The sequence below is a fragment of the Oryza sativa genome, chromosome 4 (genome assembly GCF_034140825.1).
Source record: "Oryza sativa Japonica Group chromosome 4, ASM3414082v1".
NCBI lineage: Eukaryota > Viridiplantae > Streptophyta > Magnoliopsida > Poales > Poaceae > Oryza > Oryza sativa.
In genome coordinates, this window is record NC_089038.1 from 29,155,646 (window position 1) to 29,177,720 (window position 22,075).

Below are 22,075 nucleotides of genomic sequence, written 5' to 3' on the forward strand. Positions count from 1 at the left end.
GATTTCACGGGAGGTTGGCCCGTGAGATCTGTAACTGCAGAGATGGCATTGGGCAAACTTTAGCAGGTTCTCCTTTTCTTTCATTAGTTTATCAAAACCATCATACAAATTTTAGTCATTTCGGATTTTTGTACTTTTTCAATAAAATCTCAGGGTTTTGAATCACAAAATTCTTAAAATACACAGAAACAGGATAAAAAAATAGATTGTCTCAACCGATATTACATGATTTCAACATAGATTAGCACTAGAGATAATGTTTTGGATGGTTCGATGGAATCGAAACATACAATTTTGTATACTATATAGGAGTTAGAGGAAGAAAAATTAACTTGCTAAATAAAAGTAACGGTTTTGCTATCCTATATTTACCCCCTTTTTTAAAGGTGGGAGGGAGGGGGGATCACCTATAGTGATAAGATTCATGTCAGGTTTCTCCTCCTATAGATGTGGTGATCGAAAACGGTCCAACTAGTAAGGGTATAAGGTTTGGCATTGGGGTCAATATCGGAGGGGGTGAGAATAGAAAAGAGGGGAGATGTTTGCGGGTTGAGAAGGATTGTTGTGGAAAGCAGTAGCCTGGTACGCGGGATGCGATGCAGCTGTGACATTGCTGAAGCCATAGAGATCAATAGCTATGCAACGAGTTGTTGTTGGCAACAGGAGTCATAGGTTCCTAATGAGTTAGGAAGTGCACGTGAAAACAACGAGACAGGGCACTCGTTACTATCCTGCTTAGGGTGGAGAATGGTTGGGGGCGAGAGGCAAGCATGTGAGCCAGCGCACGCCGTTGGGAGGATGAAGAGGGAGGAAAAATAATAGGGTTACCGATCACGCACAAAATTTATCGTGATTTCGACCATTCAAAAAATAACGAGATGATGGTGGAGTTTTTATCAAATGTGGATATGCAATTTCAAAAATAAAAGAAGATGTATTAGTGATGTCTACCCTTTGAGTAAAATATACGCTAATCATCTAGTACATGTTTTAATGTGATCAAGCGGAGTATATATCTCTACTACTTAAAAATAAGAGGTGCTTCCATCGTCCGTAAAAAAAACCGAGAAAAAAACCGGGTCAAAAAAGAAAAAAACTAAATTGGTCCGATCCAAAAACCGGGTGAAAAAACCGAAAAAGAAAAGAAAAACCAAATGTAAAAAAAACGGGGCAAAAAAAGAAAAATAAACAAAATCTGTCCGATCAAAAAACCAGAAGAAAAAATAAAAAAGAGTCCAACTCCCGTCAAAACAAAATAAATAGCGAAAATATATAAAAAAAAAGTCGACTCCTTCTCAGAAAAAAAAGTCCGACTCTAGATCCGATTCCCCCTTAAAAATAGAAAACAAAACACACCACTTCTCTTGGTCTCGGTTTGAGTCCAGATTCCAGGGAGACTCCTGTCAGTTTCAATCTATACCGTGATATTCCATACATCTTGGCGAAAAAAAATTGATGTGCCGGGTTAAAGATCTGTTTGCAAAAACGGAACCTACCAGTCGAGAGCATTCCATTTTTATATGATTTTAATTTTTGGGTTTGTACTTCTCTATTTGAGTCCCTGTAATTTTTATATTTACATTTGAGTCCCTGTAATTTTTATATTTACATTTGAGTCCCTATAATCTTGCAATAAGATACTATAATCTTGCAATAAGATATATGAGGTCGTTTTTTAGAAAAAATAATAAAAGGGAGAGAACAAGGGCATAAAGGTGCATAAAAAGAAAAAAGAAAAACTTCAAAAAAAGAAAAAAAAAGGAAAAAAAAAGAAAAACAACAACAATAAAATTTTGTTTCCCCTAAGTGGCAAAAAAAACCGTAGATCCGATTCCTTTAAAAACGGAAAAATAAAGTTTGATTCCTGTACAGGCGAAAAAAAATCTGAAAAAACATCTAAAAAAGTTTTGTCCGATTCCCTAAGAAAGTGGCGAAAAAATTGGTTCGTACAAAATAAAAAATGCATGCGAGAAAAAAGGGAAAGGGTGAAACAAATTCCGATTTCTAATCAGTATATATCTCTTCTCTATCTCTAATCTAATCTAACTATTTAAAAAGAGAAAATGCACGAGAAAAATAAAAACAGTTCAAAAAAAATGCGTGAGAAAAAGCACAGACGATGCTAAAAAGGTTTTCCATCTTCAATAAAAAAACGTGTGAGAAATATTATTTCCATCGTCGGTAATTTTTTAAAAAAAAACATGCAAGGAAAAAACTGTAAGAAAAAATGCGCCATTTCTAAAAAATGATTTGAAAAAACCGCGCAAGAAAAAAACACCGTCTATTAAAAAACAAATCGCTTTGAAAAAACTGTCAGAAAAAAAGCTAAATTGATGGATGCTTGAGTCGGATAAGATACATCGATTTTTTGCCATCTATTACACGGCTTTTATTTCGTCATATATTGTCCTGTATTGGAAAAAAAAAGCAAAAAATGAACATTAAAAAACAAGCAAAAAACGCGTGAGAAAAAAAAAGCAAAAAAGAGAGAAAAATATGAGAATAGAAAAGCAAAAAAGAGAGAAAAATATGGTTTTCGTCGTCAGTAAAAAAAATAAAAAAAATATGCTAGGAAGAAACTGTTAGAAAGAACATTGCCATTTCTGAAAAATGGTTTGAGAAAATCACACAACAAAAAATACACCGTTTATAAAAAAACAAGCCGCTCATTAAAATACAAACATTATCTTTGACATGATTATACATGAAAAACGTATATTATTATTAGAATTTATTCACCCGTTGCAACGCACGGGCATTTTTGCTATTATAATAAAAGAAACGCCAAATAATCGTTGTGGTTCGTAGTCGGTCCATATATGCTCAGTGAGGCCCATATATCCTATTTCTGGCCCAGCTTGACTACGTGACTGGGCATTACAACTGCCACATGGGCCCTCGGCCCTTCGTCCCGTCGAATTCATAACGCTAAAGGCCCATTAACCACCTGTTTTCTCTCGCTCCTCTTCCCTAGAAAAACACATGCGTGCACTGGTGCACACAGGGCGACTTCTGCATGTTGTACGCACGTTATGTTGACCGAGTAAGACATAGGTCAACCGTATTGACTGGAGTAGTATAGGAGTAGTAGAATTATTGCCACGAGTACCCCATGTAGAACGAATCTTGTGTTTGACTAGTGCCACATGTATGTCTGACATCTCCATGACTCCATCCACACTCGCGTTGACCGCCTAGCCGTGTTCCGTGTGACAACATTTAGTTTTGCTGGGACCAGATTATGGCAATAATGGAGACATGGAGTACATTCTGTTGTGGATGCCGCGATGCTGAATCACTTGTGTCAGCCCGAAAACTTGTTTATGACGAACACCCCTGAGATAAAAGGAGTAAAAAGGACTACCATTTGGTCTGGATAGTACAGTAATGCACTATTGCCGTGTACTACACCAACTCGTTTTACATGATAAATCGGCAGAAAGCTGTCCGGCATTGTCCTACCAAGTCCCAGGCAAAGTGTGGACGAGTAGACCTTCAAGCTTCAGCACCGTATTCTAGTCACGGCCATCACGTGACATTGTGAACGCTTTGAATAGCCACCCGTAATACTACTACTCAAGGTAATACGATCACTAGTATACTGCAAATTGTGCCAACGACAACTGTCGTCGACACATGCATCGAATAGTTTAGAACCTGTTTTGTACCATGAATTTTACAGATCTCTTCTGGCGATTAAAAAAAAAAGGGCTGTTGCTTGCGAAGTCCGCATGCGAGACGACAAGGAGGACTCGAACGAGGATTTTGAAGTAAAAAGGGTGTAAGTTAACTGTCTCATCTTTTCGCTTATACTTATACTTATTTAATAAAATTTAAATCTTTAACTTTAAATTTAATGTTAACTAGCATGGTGGCAAACACAGTTTGCGCGGCTAGCATCATTATATTTTCTCTCATCTAATAACATATATGTTTTCTCATTATATTATTCAAATATATTAAAATGACAACATAATTTTAAATTTTGCGATAACTTTACAAAACTACTAATGTGTAATATTCATATTGTATTTTATATACGTGTTAGTTATTAATTTTTTTTAATATCAAATTTTAGTTATTTGTAAATTAAATATATTCCTATATAACTATAGACTCGTCTTTTAATATTTTTTTTAATTCCAAATTTTTTGTAAATTGTATTTCTATATAGACTCTATGCTCTTGTTCCAATATTATTTATTTTTATTTCTTAATTTTTATTATTTCTAATTGTATTTCTATGTGGACTCTAAACTCATCTTTCAATATTCTTTAATTTTTAATTTCGAATTTCAGTTACTTCTAAATTGTATTTCTATATTGACTTAAAACTCTTCTTCCTATGATTTTCTTAATTTTAAATTTTAGTTATTTGTAAATTGTATTTTTATACGGACTCTAAACTATACTTTTAATTTTATTATGTTTATTCCAAATTTTAGTTAGTTTTAAATTCCTATATGGACTATATACTCTACTTTCCTTATTTTTTAATTCCGAATTTTTATATTTTTTAATTGTATTTCTACACGGACTCTATACTCTACTTCTAATATTCCTTATTTTTAATTTCGAATTTCTATTATTTCCTAATTGTATTTCTATATGGACTCTATACTCTAATTCTAATATTCCTTATTTTTAATTCCGAATTTCAGTTATTTCCTAATTGTATTTCTATATGGACTCTATACTCTACTTCTAATATTCCTTATTTTTAATTTCGAATTTCAGTTATTTCCTAATTGTATTTCTATATGGACTCTATACTCTACTTCTAATATTCCTTATTTTTAATTCCGAATTTCAGTTATTTCTAAATTGTATTTCTATATGGACTCTAGTCTCGTCTTTTAATATTCCTTATTTTTAATTCCGAATTTCAGCTATTTCTAAATTGTATTTCTATATGGACTCTAGTCTCCTCTTCTAATATTCCTTATTTTTTAATTCCGAATTTCAACTATTTCTAAATTGTATTTCTATATGGACTCTGTATTTTCTTTTTCTTTGATTAATGTGAGAATTTCTAGGCCATGAGAGCGAACGTGGAGGCTCCTTTTTCTATTCCTTTAATAATATAATAGCTTTTTAGGGTTTTTTCCATCAAAGGGCTTGTTCAGATTGATGCCATTTCAAACCATATCATTTTTGGCAAAGTTATCAAATATGTGTATCCATTTAGTTTCTTACCAAACTCTGATAAATAAATATGAAATCCTGCTAAAACTTGGTAATATTGTCAAATTGTCCAAATTTTAGTATTACCAATATTTAGTAAAATTTATTTTGGATACAATCTGAACATAACCAAAGTTTATTTTTCAGACTTTGCTTTTACATGGCTAAGAACATGTATATAAAAATTTTATTTTTATTTTCCGTTTGTAAATATAGTTTAGCTTATTCCCGTGATAAGCCAAGCAACGGGGCCGTAGATGAACTTACCCTCGCCACATCAAATCAAACCATGGAAATATTGGCATCTTGAGGCTGCCGGCTACTGTAGATGGTCGACAAGTCAATTCCATCACGTTAGGATTCCCTCGCCGTACCACCTGGGATTTATATATATACGTCGTCGTACGTAGCACATGTCAATAGGATAAGATAAAAAGGCGGTTACTAGCATGTCCTACAAACTGTTGACGTACACGTACTGGTACTACCCTTCCTCCTCCGTACAAAATCCATCCATCTGCCCTGGTAGATGGATTAGGCTATGTGGGTGGGTGCCGTCGCTTCCTACTCTAGTCAGGTGTTAGCTAGAGCCAGCCGATCATGTGCCGGGTGTACGTGCTAGACCGCCCGGCCCCCTCGCGGCCTACGTGCCGTGCCGCCCTGGGCGGCGCCGAGCGGCCACAGTTCTCTTCCGCGTCGCTTTCCGCTGGTGCATTGCATCCACGATCGCCACTCGCTTCGCCCGTGGACGTACGTACGTCCGTTGATTTGGCCCCGGGGATGACGCAGGCTACTTGCTGGACGGCGAGTCCACCACCGGTTTCCGTCGGGCCGGCTCGGGCGGCCGGACTCGTGTTGTGAGTCAATAATTGTAGTACTTGCCGGCTCGCGGCTCTACTGAATCGACTGTTTGACACACAGATCAGATCAACGAGTGGCGTAGTTAGAGGACGTACGCAAAAGGACAAGATAAAAAGGGGAATAACAGAGCCAGCCGCAGAGGGCAGAAAAGAAAACGCGCCAAGGCACGCTAATGCAATTGGCGCCCAGCAAGTGGATGCCGTGCCCATGGGTAAAATTGGCAAGGCGGATCGATCCCATTCATAGAGAGCACAGAACACCACCACAAGGAAGGCCCTTCTCAAGACAGGCACTCAAAACTAAACCGGAAGAAATTGCGCCCACTGCCCTGCGCAGCGCATGCATAACGCAGTGTGTGGCAGACACATGGAACGAGACGCATGACGCAGAGGCAATGGCCACTTTCTTGGCATCTGGCATGCGACAAAGCACCGCATCGCAGGCGCAGCATCCTTTGGGTTCTCTCCTACGCCTCCCCCTCGCACATGCTGCCCTGGCGCTCTCCCCGCACGGAGCACAGACACACAATGCGCATCGAGGCCAAAACCCGGTGTGCTGCGTCGAAGCAACCGGGCCGTTCGGCTCCCGCGCGCTCGCGGAAGGAGCGGGACACGCGCGGGCGACAACAACGGCGAGCTGGGCAAAAGGACCCGCGTGGCGCCGTGGGCAGTGTCGCGTAGCCCAGGGCATGGACGTGTGTACGCGCGATCCACCGATCGGTCGGGGTAGATTCGATCTCTCCCAGATCGCCCTCGCTGCGGCTGCATGCCTTCATGGCGTCGCATGCATGCATCCACACCGAATTCCTCGAAGCGTTCCGCTAATCCGGGCGGGCGCGCTAGACGGGATGGCGCTGCCTGCCGTGGCCCATGTGCACACGGGTTCGCGATCTCGGTCGCACGTTCAGGGCGCAAAACGGCACGCTCTGGAGACCCATGCTGCTCACCGACGTTTGCCTGCTCCACAGTGCTGTAGTTTTGTGATTTTTCCTCTAGAAGCTTCACTTCATTTCCTTTCTCATCTACTATACATATACATTGGTGGAATGGGCCCTATTGGGCTGAAATACACACGCCTACACTCAACACTCCCTCTCAAGATGGGCGATAAATATCTATCATGCCCATCTTGCCACACGAAGAAGTGCACTCTCTAGCACCTAATGCCTTCGTTAAACTATCAGCTACTTGTTCACCAGAGTTTACAAAGCCTAAGTTTAAGGTTCCCTCATCCATTCTCTCTTTAATAAAGAAGCGATCTATTTCCACATGCTTCGTTCGATCATGCTGGACTGGATTGTTAGCAATATTTATGGCTGATTTGTTGTCACACCACAACTTCATGGAAGTGCTTGTCGACAGCTTCAATTCAGCCAAAATATTTTTCAACCATAACAATTCACTCAAGCTCATCGACATTGACTTGTATTCCGCCTCAGCAGTCGAGCGAGACACAACTGATTGTTTCTTGCTCCTCCAAGATACCAAATTGCCACCAATAAATATACAGTAGCCTGATGTTGACCTCCTATCATCAAGACAACTGCCCCAATCTGCATCACAATATCCCTCCACATCTAGGTGTCCATTCTTCTTGAACCATATGCCTTTACCTGGGCTTGCCTTCAAATATCTCAAAATTCTATACACAACATCCATGTGACCACTTCTAGGATCATGCATGTATCGGCTCACCACACTCACAGCATAAGTTATATCAGGTCTTGTGTGACACAAATATATCAACCTTCCCACAAGTCTTTGATATCTCTCTTTATTAACTGGATCTCCAGATTCAGCACATAACTTATGATTTTGTTCAATTGGTGTAGAAGCTGGCCGACATCCAAGCATACCTGTATCACTGAGCAGATCCAATACATACTTTCGCTATGAAAGAACTATTCCTCTAGGAGATCTTGCAATTTCAATACCCAAAAAATATTTTAATTGGCCCAGATCCTTGACCTCAAACTCCTTGCTTAGATTTTCTTTCAACCTAGATATCTTCAAGCAATCATCTCCAGTGATAATCATGTCATCAACATACACAACAAGAATAGTTTTAAGACCTCTATTATGGCGATAGAAAACTGTGTGGTCTCCATTGCACTGTTTATAACCCATACCACACATTGCACGTCTAAAACGATCAAACCATGCTCTTGGTGATTGTTTAAGGCCATATAAAGATTTTTTCAGTCTCAACACTTTACCTTCAGTTTGTGAGGTAGCAAATCCAGGTGGAATTTCCATATACACCTCCTCTTGAAGATCTCCATGTAAGAATGCATTCTTGACATCTAACTGATGCAATGGCCAATCAAAATTAGCTGCACAAGAGATAAGAGTTCTTACCGTGCTTATCTTTGCTACTGGTGCAAAAGTTTCATCATAATCAATTCCATATGTTTGACTATATCCCTTAGCCACAAGCCTTGCCTTGTATCTTTCCACATTTCCATCAGGATTTTGCTTTACTGTATAAACCCATTTACAGTTAACCACTTTCTTCCCTTTAGGGAATGGTACAAGGTCCCATGTTTTGTTCTTTTCAAGAGCCTCTAGCTCCTCTAGCATAGCTTGATGCCACCTTGGGTCTTGCTTTGCTTCCCTCCAATCATTTGGAATTTCCACTGAATTTAGTGATGTCACAAAGGCCTTATATGTGGATGACAAAGAAGCATAAGAGACATAATTGGCTATGTTATTCTTATCATCATTCACACCTTGAGCTTCAAAACCATACCTTTGTGGAGGTTTACCTGCATTGCTTCTTACCCCCTTTCTTATAGCAATAGGAAGATTAGTTTCTTCTCCCCCTGTTTCAAACTCCTCTCCTTCCGTATCCGATGAAATCTGTATAGTATCACACTGATCAGATGGTTTATCCCATCCATAGGAGACTCATGTTGCCCCATTGTTTGCGCCTCCAAAGACCTTGTTTTCCTCCTAGTATAAACTTGTAGATTTTCTTCTTCACGTGGCCTTCTCCAATTTTGCTCATGAATGGGTTCACTAACAGGATATGGGATTGAGCCAACCACAAATTTCATGCTTCTTGATTGTGTGTCTTCTTCAGTACCTGATGAGCCATTCTCCCCCTCTTGTCCATCCTCATCAATAATTGGATTGTCAAGATCAACAAACAAGGAACTCAAATCTGTTCTTTCTCCATAGAACGGAACAGACTCTCTAAAAGTAACATCCATACTAACAAAAGTTCGCCGCTCAGATGGACTCCAACATTTATATCCCTTTTGCCCAGAAGAGTAACCTATAAAAATACACTTGACGGCTCGAGGATCCAATTTTCCAACGGATGGTCTATGATCTCTGACAAAACAAGTACACCCAAACACTTTTGGAGGAACAATGAATTCATTCTTCCCAAACACCATTTCATATGGAGTCTTCATCCCAAGTATTCGTGATGGCATGCGATTGATGAGATATGTTGCTGTTATGACTGCCTCACTCCATAGAAACTTTGGTACATTCATCGTATACATGAGTGAACGAGTTACCTCCAGAATATGTCGATTTTTCCTCTCAGCTACTCCGTTCTGTGGAGGTGTGTCAGCACAAGAAGTTTGATGTACTATTCCTTCTGCTGAGAGAAAACTCCTAAATTCATCATTCACATATTCTCCCCCATTATCGCTCCTAATAACTTTAACACAAGTGTTTAATTGATTCCTAACCCAAGCATAGAAATTCTTGAAACATTTCAATACTTCACTCTTGTGTCTCATGAGATATATCCAAGTCATTCGTGAGTGGCAATCAATAAAGGTGACAAAGTACTTTGCTCCACTTACCGAAGCAATAGGAGAAGTCCATACATCAGAGTGAACCAACACAAATGGCAAAATGCTTCGAAGTCCTCTGCTTATGTATGTGGTTCGTGTATGTTTTCCATACTCGCATGCATCACACATTAATTTGCTTTTGTCCACCTTACTCATCTCATCAGGAAATACCTTAGACATAGTATCAAAGGACATATGTCCCAATTGACAATGTTTTAGAATCAATTTAGCCTCCTCTTCACTTGTGCTAGCTAACAAAGCACTACATAGTGCTTTGTCCGTCCCTCTTCTATCCAGATACCACAACCCATTATGCCTAACGCCGGTTCCAAGCTTTCTTCCAATTCTTCTCTCCTCAATTAGACAATTCTCTCAGTCAATAGTAATTCGACAATCCATATGATCAACCAACGAGCTTACGGATACTAGGTTAACAGGAAAAGAGGGAGCATATAAAACTGACGACAATGTAATTGATGGAGTACATTTGACTGTTCCCACTCCCCTCACATGTCGTAAAGTTCCGTCGGCAGTTTGAATTGTTTCTTTAAATGATGACTGAAATGGAGTATATGATGTAAACTCACTCGACATTCCTGTAACATGTCTAGATGCTCCGGAGTCTAATATCCAAGTTGAGTTAGGTACCTGCATAGGATGTGCGAGATTAACAAAGTTGCCAAGCACTGTTGTTTTCTCCTTCACTTTCTGAATTCTTCCCCTTATTTCTTCAACTTCTTCAGCCAATTTCTCAAGTATTTGCTCAATTCCTTAAATTTCCCCCATGGCAGATCAACCAAATCTTCTAGGATACTAGCCAAATCAATTAATAGGAGTAACAACACTACTCCTCAGTTTCTCACCAAAAACAGAACAGCAGCAGTAGCACTACTTCCTCCCAGCAGCACTACTTTTCAGTTTCCCCCAAATCAGCACAACAGCAGCAGCAAGCCAAGCTCTCGTACTCAGTTTCTTCCCCAAATCAGAACAACAGCAACAGCAAACCAAGCTTCCGCTTCACCTCCAAATCCTCACCTTCTCAAGTAGCAGCAGCACCAGCAACAGCACCACCAAAGTCACCACCACTGGAATGGACAACAATAGCCAATAGCACCAAATCCTTCTCTGTTGATCCTACAGCCAACAGCTGCGCGTCTCTCAGCCGCTGTGCTCCCTACAGCTTGTGCTACACCAAATCCTTGCGCAGCTCAACCAGCGAGTGTGCGCCCTGCTCCTCCTTCACGCTGCTCGCGTCGAGAACCTCTGCAGCAGCCGTCGCCGCCTCCGCCGTCGACACTGCCGCTCCGCCTCCGCTGTCCGACGTCGCCGCTCCGCCTCAGCCGTCGACGTCGCCGCAGAACCCCTCTGGTCACAGCGCCGCCGCCGACTAGGGTTCACGTCGGCGAGGTCACCGGTGACCCAACTCTGATACCATGTAGATTTGTGATTTTTCCTCTAGAAGCTTCACTTCATTTCCTTTCTCATCTACTATACATATACATTGGTGGAATGGGCCCTATTAGGCTGAAATACACACGCCTACATTCAACAAGTGCCCGCCGCAACACAGCGAGTCGGCGATACCCATACAAAAACGTGGCGGTGTAAACAATATGCGACACTGTTCCCTCCTCGTGCGCTCTGATGCTGCCACTGGAATTCGCTAGTGTCATTAGGCATTTAGGCTTACCATGTGAGCGAACGAACTGTAATAAACTTTGACCGAATTCATAAACAGGAATTGTGGGGGTACTGCTGCTACTTCAAAATAAGTATTCCCAACAACCAGATTAGGAATGGACTAGTAGTGGATGACACCAACGCAATAATCAACGAATGTGATCACTGATCACACCATCATTACGAGCCAGTAGGGTATCATATATCAAGATTCCAGTGTCAAATAAACAACAGGTCCAGAGAAAGGTGACAATAGACGAAAAGGGGCGTCACGAATCACTGAACAGTCTTTGCCTTCATTGCAAGGCGCCAAGGCCTCGAACGTCAAAGGAAGGAGACCGATGGTTGGAGCCTTGGAGCTTTCATTATGCTTCTCCTCCATCATAGCACTACAACGAGTCAAGTAAACATACAGCATTTCCTATATATCATCCATGCATGCCAGATTATGCGTGGTCCCCGTCGTCTGCCGTTGCTCATAAGCATCAGTCTTCGTACTAAACTACTACTCGTGCGTTGTGTCTCATTTCTATCCACCGTGCATGGATGCTTGGAATTATTTGTACAAACCACCAAATCCAGAGTAATTAGGAGGTACGGAAATTTATTTCTGGCGCAGGGCAAGCACATCCAGCCCCAGAGACAGCTTCGAGGATGGTACCATGTACCATTAACTATGCTAGTGTATACAAGCATAGCTAAGATTACTGTAGAAGATGGCAACGAAAATGTTGGAGTTGTGACCACCCTCAACAACTCTCGCAGGCCGGACGAGCAAGGCCACAGGCAGAGTTTGCAACAGGAGCATCTCTATAATGCTTTGGTTTTTGTTTGGTACTGCAGTACATTTGTCTCTCAGGATGGTGCAGCGCTTCGTAACTTTTTTTTTTCTTCAGCTACTGTGATCATTGATCAAAATCTTCAGCTTGTTACGTGACATTAATCTCGCCGGCTGGATGGATCAATATGCTACCAGTACGGGGTGCACATTGACCCCATCTGGAGATCAGATAACCGGACATTTTCTTCCCACCAATCGCTATCTCCCTTTCCACAAGAACATGGTTCTGACCCAGACATCAACCGCTAATCTTTATTACAGATCGTACTACTAACCGATATGCTACTACTCTACCAGTATGTTCTAAACCTGTCTCGTGTGAAGCAAATGCTATAGGAGACTAAAATTAAGGATAGACGAACCTGGTCAGGGACCAATCCTTTGACACGGGATTAGCATTAGCGGTAGGCCCTGATCGAGCTAGATTCTCTGCCAGTTTGGCCTCCATTTGTGCTTCTATGAACTATGATCAGCCGAGCCGAAAGCCGGAATAGGAGTATATGTGGGCGCAAGGAAGGAGGAGGAATGCAAAATTAATTGCGTGTTGGTGCCTTGCCGTCCTCCGGGGGCCATGCATCCATCCGTTCCCGACGGAATGGCGACTATTTTTGGCATTGAAAGGAGCAAATACAGCGACGAAACGTCGCCTCACCGGCGCGGCATGCACGCCCACCGACACAACTGCACCACCCATCTCGGAACGCCAAGCACAAAACCCCCCTCCCTGCTCGCCTCCCAAAACGCTCGCAAAGGCTTCGAAACCATACTCTACTCGGCTAATTCCAGGTGGTGACAGTTTGGAATTTTGGCGGTGTCATTTCGTCATCGACACGCAGTTGATAGTACCTGTGGCTGCGGTTAACGATGACTTGAATTTGCTTAAGCAAGTTTCCCTTTTCACGGAGCATCTCGTAATTGTGCAATGGACCAATGGTTAATGGTTATCGTTTACTAAGAGCATCCGCAATGGTTATTTATAGGCTCTATACAAGAGATCCATGTCAGCATATTTTTCTACTTGAAAGAGATTAAATGAAGAGAGAGAGCAAAGCTATCTACTAACCTGAAGATAGTCTATAGAGAAAAACGAGGCAATGGATTAGAGAGCTATAGATATCCATGTAGACATACTATTGATGTGGATTACTATTAATTTAGTTTATTACTGAGATGTATATGTTTTATATAGAGTATCTTATTTTACCATTGCAGGTGCTCTAATACACCGGTGGTTAGTACGGGCCAAAGGCAACTGATTGCACCAGCCTATCACAGGCGTGAACAGATCCAATGGCTAGAGGACAGCTACGGCCATTAAAACAAGTCTCACAGCTCACCAGGTAGGTCCGAGGCTTGGACAAACATGCCAAATGGACCACCAATGGACAATGCAGGCTACCTTTCGCTAATATGCAGACGAAATGGTGAATAGGATGATCAGCTTGTGGTACTAACCATCATTTTTCTTACCATGGCATGTAGAAGTACTAGCGATGAGCAACGCACCAAATTGCCCAATCATATTGCACCCACGGCCAGAGGCGACAGTAGCTACAGCATACAGAACAGTGTGCACTTGCGCGCCGACAGTTATAGTACTAATTCTAGCTATAGTAGTAAATCAATTCATGGGTCCAGTTGTAGCCAGCAGATTTCTAGAGCAAGAAATGGGTAATTAGCTGCTGATCTCCTATGCCGTAATTAGTGGGCTAATATGTATGGATTCATTCACCCGCTTCTGCTCTCGTGTGTTGTTTAGCTTGCAAGATGCATTATCGCTAATCAATACAACGAGGTCAGATTAAAACCCGTGCAGGAGTATCAGAGCGTACGGAGTACGGAGTAGATCGACACCCTGTCACCATAGGAGTATTACCGAAGCACAAGACTGGAATTGTCAGGAAGGTTAAGGACGCATAGATACTTCACCAAACAGCTACCAGCAACTTACACTTCATAACTAGTTAAAAACAAGAAAGAAAATCTGTGACGGTAACAGCACCCATAAAAAGCTCAAGCCTAACAACGACCAATTGCTAAATTCACTCGGTCCTTGCTAAACACAGTTTGACACACTTGTCGCTTTCATTCACTTGTCCCGGTTGATCGCGAGAATCCGGCATATGATCAGTACTTGACGGGCATGCCTAGCCGATCCAACCTGCCCGATCCAGGGTAGGCCTTGTTGGTGAACTTGCTATGCAAGGAGGCCGTTGTCCTCTGTGCCACCGGCGCGCACGATCCGGGTCCGAACGCGTGCGCCGACGCCTTCCGGAGGGAGCTGGACTTCTCGTACTGCGGCCTCTGCTTCGGCGCGCTCTGGGAGCGTGCCTTGGCGCGGAACGACTCGGTGTTCGCCATGTAGTTCGGGTAGTCGGAGTAGCCGCCGAACAGGCTGCGCGAGCACTCGCTCTTGGTCGGCGTGAACGCCCTGCTCCGCGAGCTCCCCGGCCGCGACGTCGCCGAGAAGAACTGCGGGCTGTCGCAGAGCTCGGCGATGTCGACGGCCATGAGCAGCGGGCTGAGCGCCTCGGCCATGCCCACCGACGGCGGGCTGGGCACGGACTGCTGCGCGGTCGTGGAGTCCTTGGACGGAGACTCCGGCATGGTCGCGTAGCTCCGGCTCTTCTGCTCGGATGTCATGGACGAGCATGACGAGTGGTGGTGATGGCTGCCGCTGCGCCTCCGTGAGGCGTGCCGCCCAGGCTTGCCGGTGTCCACCTCGAGAATCTTGGCGTTCTTCTCGTCATCCAAATACCGTTCCTCCACCCACTTGTCAAGCCAGTTCCTCCCGCAAGATTCTGACCTCTCCCGGGTCAGTCTCTCACTTCCCGGCGTCTTCGACGAGCTCCCCTGCAACACAAATCGCCATGCCATTAATCTCCAAGGCTGTCGCAATGTACTACACATAAAAATCTGAACAAACAAACGGAGCAATACCTTCAGAGAACCAGAACGGCCGTGCTTAGGCACGCCCTCGTGAGTCGCCTGGTCGTACTTCTCCGGCGTCGGTGGCCCCTGCAATGCCCAACCACCACCAAGAACCATCATGAGAAGACGTCAACGACATTAAAATTGAAAAATACAGAATTGTGACATAACATTTTTTTTAATCTGAAGTATCTACAGGTGAAAATACAGGAATCATACAGAATTTTTACTTACGGGATGGGCCGAGACATGCTGGGAGCGGATAGCGCGACACGCGCGCGCCCGCCTCTGGACTCGGACGAGAGCGTGCATGCACCGGAGCGTCTCCGCCGCCTGCCGCCGCACGATGTTGCCGCGGACGAGGGCCTGCAGCTTCACCAACCCTCGCAACGCCTTCAGTGCCCGTCTCGCCTACGTACGCACGCGCGCAACGACAATCAGAGAGGTTAATCAGCAGGGGACCCCCGGTAACAACGGGAGCATGCACCGCAGGCCGGAGGTTGACATGCCAACCACCACCGCCATTACTAGAGCTGCTTCCAAGAACAGTAACTCGGTGGTAACAAAATGCAAACGGCAGTGTTCTTGATGTGCAAAATGGAGTTAAAGCGCCGGAGCCCATGCCTTGCTTGGATAAAAGAAGTCTAGGGACTAAGGGGCAGTAAAGACGCAGGAATGGCAGAGCAGAAGCACAAAGAGGCTTCTCTTGGCTGGAGATGACACCACGGCGTGTTTTTTCCTCACAAGAGTACATTTGCTACCGGAAATTTCTTTTGGCGAAGCGAAAAAGAAAGATGAGATTTTTGGAAGAAAGTGTTCTCCTTTTTTTGGCTTTAAAATTAAAAGTGGAGTTTCCACCAACTTAATTCTAAAACGTGAAGTTATCAGAAAAGATTAGGAACTGACGAGTCGAGATGAGAAGCTTTACCAGGTAGCCGCGGAACGCGGCCTGGATCCGAACAGCCGCATACTCCTCCCGCTTGGCGGCGGCCGGCGCGCATCGTCCGCTGCTCGTCAGCCGCACCACGGCTGCGGCCGCCTGGGCAGCGGCGACGGCAGCCTCGGCCACCGCCGCCGTCGCCGCCGCCACCGCAATGGCCCGCTTGCTCTGCTCGTCGTCCCCCTCATCCGACGCCGTGTACGCCCGCCGTGGCGTCACCGCCCTCTGCACCGCCGCCGACGGCGGTGGCGGCGGCGGCGGATGGGCCGGGGACTTCTCACGGAACGACTTCCCGAACCCCCAGCGCTTCTTCTCCCTCGCCGGCTTCGGGTCGCCGGAGCCGGAGTTGGGCTTCTTGCCGCCGCCGAGCAGCCCGCGCAGCCACCTGGACGCCCACCCCATCTCCTAGGCCTTCAGCTCGGCCGTTCCCATGGCTTAACCTCGGCTCCGCTTCCAGCACTTCGCCGGAGCGGCAAAATGGAAGAGCGGGAGATGAAACCGAAACAGTGAAACGCGCGCACGCTTACACCGAGAAAAGAAGAAGCGGAGCAAGGTCGGAGAGGAAGAGCCTAGTGGAAGGTTAGAGGGGATTGTCTTATAGAGGAAGCACAAGAGGTGGGGCCATTTTTGCAAATAGTTTATCCGTTTTAGGGGCCGCTTGTGCTAATATTTTTCGGCGAAGCGATCGTAAAACTGTAAAATGTCCTTGTTTTGAGGGAGGTATGGGGAAAGTGGTAGGTGTTGATCTTCTGCTCCGCCGGCCGCCTAGCCGTTTGACTATTTATTGTTTTGATCAGACGGCCATTCCGGGCTCCGGCAAAATAAAACATGCAACTTCTTTATAACTTTGTTTTACTAGCTTTCCAGCTATTACTTCTCTTCTTACGGGTCACAAATTATTATTAGAGACACATTTCTCTTAAGCTCATAAATAATGCTTTTTTCATCCTAAAATAGACCCCCTCTTTTCAGATTTATAGTTATAGGAAATATTCCATCTCATTCTAGGTTCTTATATTTTGGGACGGATGGAGTAAGAGATTTTGAATAGATATGACATATTCTACACATTCATATTTGTATTAGTTGGATACGTCCCATCCATTCAAGATTCTTTATATTTTGAGAAAAAAAAGAAAATATGTTTTAGAATAATCTCTATAAAAGTTTTTTAATAAATAGGAGTACTTTTTACTTGACTGAGTAAATCAGGATGTGTACTTCAATTGTTTACTTAGCTCAACTAATATAGTATTTGATATGTAAGTGTTTTGCGTGTTCAAAACCAAAACCTATTACGACTTTACGAGTTTATGTCCCTCTACTAATTCTTTTTCCTGTGCTAATGGAACTATAGATTCGATGTAAAGAAGGCGGGAAAAAAAGGAATATGTTTAAATACAAATACTAATTGCAACGGTTAGTTGTATTAGCGCCTTGCCTTAAAATTGAAATTATGCTAACGTCAAAAGTGGACATCGTCTAGATACCATTCCATAAAACAAGTTTCACTAATTTGTCACTTTCGAATGACGGTTACACGCTAGAGTGCTAACTCGGATGAAATTGTCCATAGGCTTCTCTTGTCGTGACCTATTCCTTTCCAACTCGATATACTTGCTAGTGATGATGACAAAAACAAGAGGAGCCTCATCACGCTCGCCCTCTATGCCTACTTGCAACCCACTGCAATGGTCATCTTGCTTAACCTCCAGTATATTGCTCTTATGCCATTTCCTTCTTGCTCTACAACCACTGAGCCACTATGGTGGGTGTGTCAACGTAGGATAGTCACTAATCCCCTATAGCTTATCTCCACCAGCAACCTTCCCATGATGTCTGTCTCCACCGTGGACCCTAGTGGCTCCAACCCTCGATATACATTGGGGCTCGAGAAGGTTGCAACGATGTTTAGGTTGGAGAAGGCCGGTGGTGCAAGAGTGAAGAGATATCGTCGTCATCACCTGTTGGCCATGGCATGTCACCGCCGTAGTTATTTTTCTCGCCACGTCGGAGGTTTAAATTAAAGCAGAGGCAATGATATCTCGTCTATTCAAAGGACAAATATCGTTTCATTATTGATGCACACATCGCTTAAGAAATCACATTTTAATTGAGTTCATTTGCGAAACGACATTTAAACGAAGCTCACTTTCAATGATGTGGCGTAATTCTAAATTTCTCGTCACAACGACATACACATCCGAACACCACCACTATACTTGCTATTACAACAAATCCAGAAATCCTTTATGAAATTCGTCCATTGTCCCGGACGAGGGTTTTCCTTGGTGCTATATTTATTGCTCGCTCATTGTACGGCAGAGTGACCATTGCACAATTCAGACTCTTCTTCTCATAAGATCCCTGCAACATTACTGGGAATACTAGCAGTACTGTTCTTCCCTGGGGGAAGTCAGATCGTCGGGGCAGACATTTCTTCGACGCCCCGCTGACAGCAGGGACCACCGCAACAGCAGCAACCCGCCACCTCCGTGACGACGACGCCCTACTCGTGCCTCCCAGCGCATCCGCAGACACAGCCATCCATCGTCATCCTCTCCCTCGGCGCCGTTGGATCGAATGCGACCCTTCCTTCCCACAATCCGCGCGACGCGCGTCTCGCAAGAGAAGGCGTCCCCCTGTCCCGCGGTAGTAGTACTGGGCACGCTGTCCACGGAGCTGTGCGGTTGTCTCATGTGTGCGGTGCACCTGGTTGCCTACGCACGGCTGGCTACCCGGGCCTACCCCCCACACTGTTTTTTTCTGTTTGCAAAGCTGACGAAAGGGGGAGCTCGCTGGCTCGTAGTACTACCGCGCGGGACGTGACGGGGCCAAAAGCGCACCCAAGCCTAGCAGGAAAACCTGTTGTTTTGTGCTCTGTAGCCTGGCCTGTCACGGAGGGGGGTGGCGTGAGCACAAGAAAGGCTAATCCTACCTCGCCTCGCCAGATTCACAGGACGGTCACGTGGCCGGACCGGCGGGTCGACGGATTGGTGCTTGCGCGGCCTTGCGCTGCGCGCTCGGTAGAGTGTGGGGCCGAAGCCGAACGGGGGAATCGCCAGTAGGTTGCCAGGATTCCAGGACGCTGTTGCAGCCTTTGCAGCGACGAGGTGCGTCCAAGATATGGGCCTATTACATTGTTGGGCATTAGCAGCAGCCCAAATCCATCATCCATGGAAGCAGCGGTTCTCCCTGTTATATGGGCCTGAATGGTCCAGTATGATTTCCGCCCGCCATGAAAAGGAATAAGTTCACTTTGAGTCCCTTAACTAGTGACCGAATCAAATTCATATACTTGAACCACAATACCGGATATCTTGACCCCTCGACTATTAAAACCGGTGCAATTTAACTCCTATGGTGGTTTTGAAGGGTGATTTGCTGATGTAGCGCCAACATGGCAGCGTTGACCTAGTCTTTATCCAACGTGGCGTTAACGTGGCACTTATGTGGTATTAGAATTTTTTTAAAAAATATGTGGGACCCATTTGTCATTCACGAAAATAATTGTGGGGGCCCACATGTCATCCTCTTTCTTTGCTTCCTTTCTTCCTCCTCCCCCCCTCTGAATAGGCACATTTGTAATGCACGGATCAAATTAACCCTTAATTATTTGTCACTTATAGTCTATGACACATGGATTCTTATGTGTCTATAACATATGGATCCAATGAAAAATCATTGATTATCACATTTAAGAGTGGTAAATTTAATTATCTTTTATTTTACGGTGATGTCTAACCCTGATATGAAACAAGGCTTTAAGGTGGTGTTTGGATCCATGGACTAAATTTTAGTCCCTGTCACATCGGATATTTGGATACTGATTTAGAGTATTAAACATAGACTATTTGCAAAACTAATTACATAAATGAGAGCTAATTCACGAGACAAATTTTTTAAAGCCTAATTAATTTATAATTAGAGAATGTTTATTGTAGCATCACATAGGTTAATCATGGATTAATTAGGCTCAGTAGATTCATCTTGTGAATTAGTCCAGGATTATGAAATGAATTTTATTATTAGTCTATATTTAATACATTTAATTAGTATCTAAACATTTAATATAACAGGAATTAAAAAATTTTAGTCCCATCCAAATACCCCGCAAGTTCTGGACTAAACTTAGTCACCGGAGACCGTCTGACCGCTGACGTCTACTTTCGGTCACAGTACACTGTAATAACAGGTCAATAATCACAGTGACGTTGCCATGACCGGAAAGTCCAAACTTGTTTTCGTGCTAAGGTCCCGTTTAGTTAAAAAACTTTTCACAAGACATCACATAAAATCTTTAGACACATGTATGAAGCATTAAATATAAATAAAAAATACTAATTGCACAGTTTGCATGCAAATCAAGAGACAAATCTTTTGAGTCTAATTAGTCCATAATTAGCCATAAGTGCTACAATAATCCACATATACTAATGACGACTTAATTAGGCTCAAAAGATTCGTCTTCCAGACGAGTGATGAAATTAGTTTTTTCATTTGTGTCCAAAAATCACTTTCAACATTCGATCAAACATTCGATGTGGCTCTCAAAAATTTTTATTTCCCCAACTAAGCAGGCCCTAACAGAGCCCAAGTCATCACCATTCAGAAAAAAAAAACACAGAGAATCGAGTTGACTACAGGTCACACGACGCAAATATGCAATCATGGTGACAGACGATGGGGGATACGATTAAAGTTGGCTTTGCCCTTTTTACGTGGACCGTGTCGCGGTCACGAAAGACGGACGCCATCATTCGGGATGATCTGCCCGGACCCCTGGATGACTTGAGCGATCCTTGTTGGTCTGCGTAGCGCCATATCCTTTTTTGTTGATCCTCGTTTACTCCCAAAAGCTCTCACGGCCGGCACAAGCGACAGCCTAATCGAAGGCAACTCACGTCGCAATGAGCGTCTTCTGTGAGCACTTCATCTGGTCCTTGTGCCTTTTTCTTTCCCCGCGGTCCAGGTTGCCAAAAGGCACGCTCGCGGGCGCGGTGGCTTCACAAAAGCAACGGGGTGACGGCGGGTTGATGAGAGCCGGACCGGCCCGAGGAGCGCAGGCGTAGGTGCCGGTGATGCTTACGTCCACACAGCTCAGCTGTCTCCCTGCCTGCTGGCTTTGCCGCTACCGGCAAGGCGGCAACGGCAACCGAGCCCCCGGCCCCGCGCCGGCGCCGCCCGTATCGCACGGGCCGCACATCCGCCGTGACAACGACAGCGACCTTTTCTCTGTCCGCTCTTCCCTTGTCGCTCGGCGTGCCCCGTTCCACCACAGTGTAGTGTTGTAGCTAGATAAAAAAAAACCGAGATTAGAAGGGAGAGAAGTCTTTCGAAACATTTCTCTACTGTTATAAAAAAATAAAAATATTTTTATCGGTACTTTGGTACGTCATCTATATATATGAGACGGTTTTTAAGCTCATTCACTTTTGAAAATACATATTCTTATTTGAGTTAGTTTTTAAATTTGTTGGCTTTGGGAAATATAAAATGATCTCTTTAAAAACCTCGCATGTTAACTTGAGACGATCAAACTTCTAACTGCAGCTCATGATTAGATTTTCTAATAAAAATTATATCCAAACGAATTACTTGAGATGATCGAACTCCTAACTGCAGCTTATGATTTTCTAAAAAAAATATATCCAAGCGAATTCCCACAGTGAATTTCACCTTAACTAACCGTACAACAATAATAAGATTAAAATAGCCTTCACTTGTTGCAACGTACGGGCATTTTTTTCTAGTTTTTTTTTAAAAATATGAACATGTTAAAGATTAAACATAAGACATCTGATTAAAACCACACACAACCTGTCAC

General features: G+C 43.7%; 1 protein-coding gene across 1 annotated transcript; it reads right to left on the bottom strand.

The window, feature by feature from the left end:
• Positions 1-14,271: 14,271 nt before the first annotated feature.
• On the bottom strand, positions 14,272-16,819 carry LOC4336708 (protein IQ-DOMAIN 22). The gene is made up of 4 exons (XM_015778036.3): positions 16,237-16,819; positions 15,543-15,719; positions 15,318-15,395; positions 14,272-15,230 (listed from the first exon to the last, which is right to left on the bottom strand). Exons 1-4 carry the CDS (start codon positions 16,648-16,650, stop codon positions 14,505-14,507), a joined length of 1,395 nt encoding a protein of 464 aa, XP_015633522.1. The 5' UTR covers positions 16,651-16,819; the 3' UTR covers positions 14,272-14,504.
• Between the last annotated feature and the right edge of the window lie 5,256 nt (positions 16,820-22,075).

Bases quoted from the DNA above. Each gene is read 5' to 3' on its own strand.
- LOC4336708 (XM_015778036.3), bottom strand. From the start codon at position 16,650: ATGGGGTGGGCGTCCAGGTGGCTGCGCGGGCTGCTCGGCGGCGGCAAG. The intron at 15,720-16,236 runs GTAAAGCTTCTC...GTGCGTACGTAG, and splicing joins CCGCGTTCCGCGGCTACCTG to GCGAGACGGGCACTGAAGGC. The intron at 15,231-15,317 runs GTATTGCTCCGT...TTTGTGTTGCAG, and splicing joins GCCGTTCTGGTTCTCTGAAG to GGGAGCTCGTCGAAGACGCC.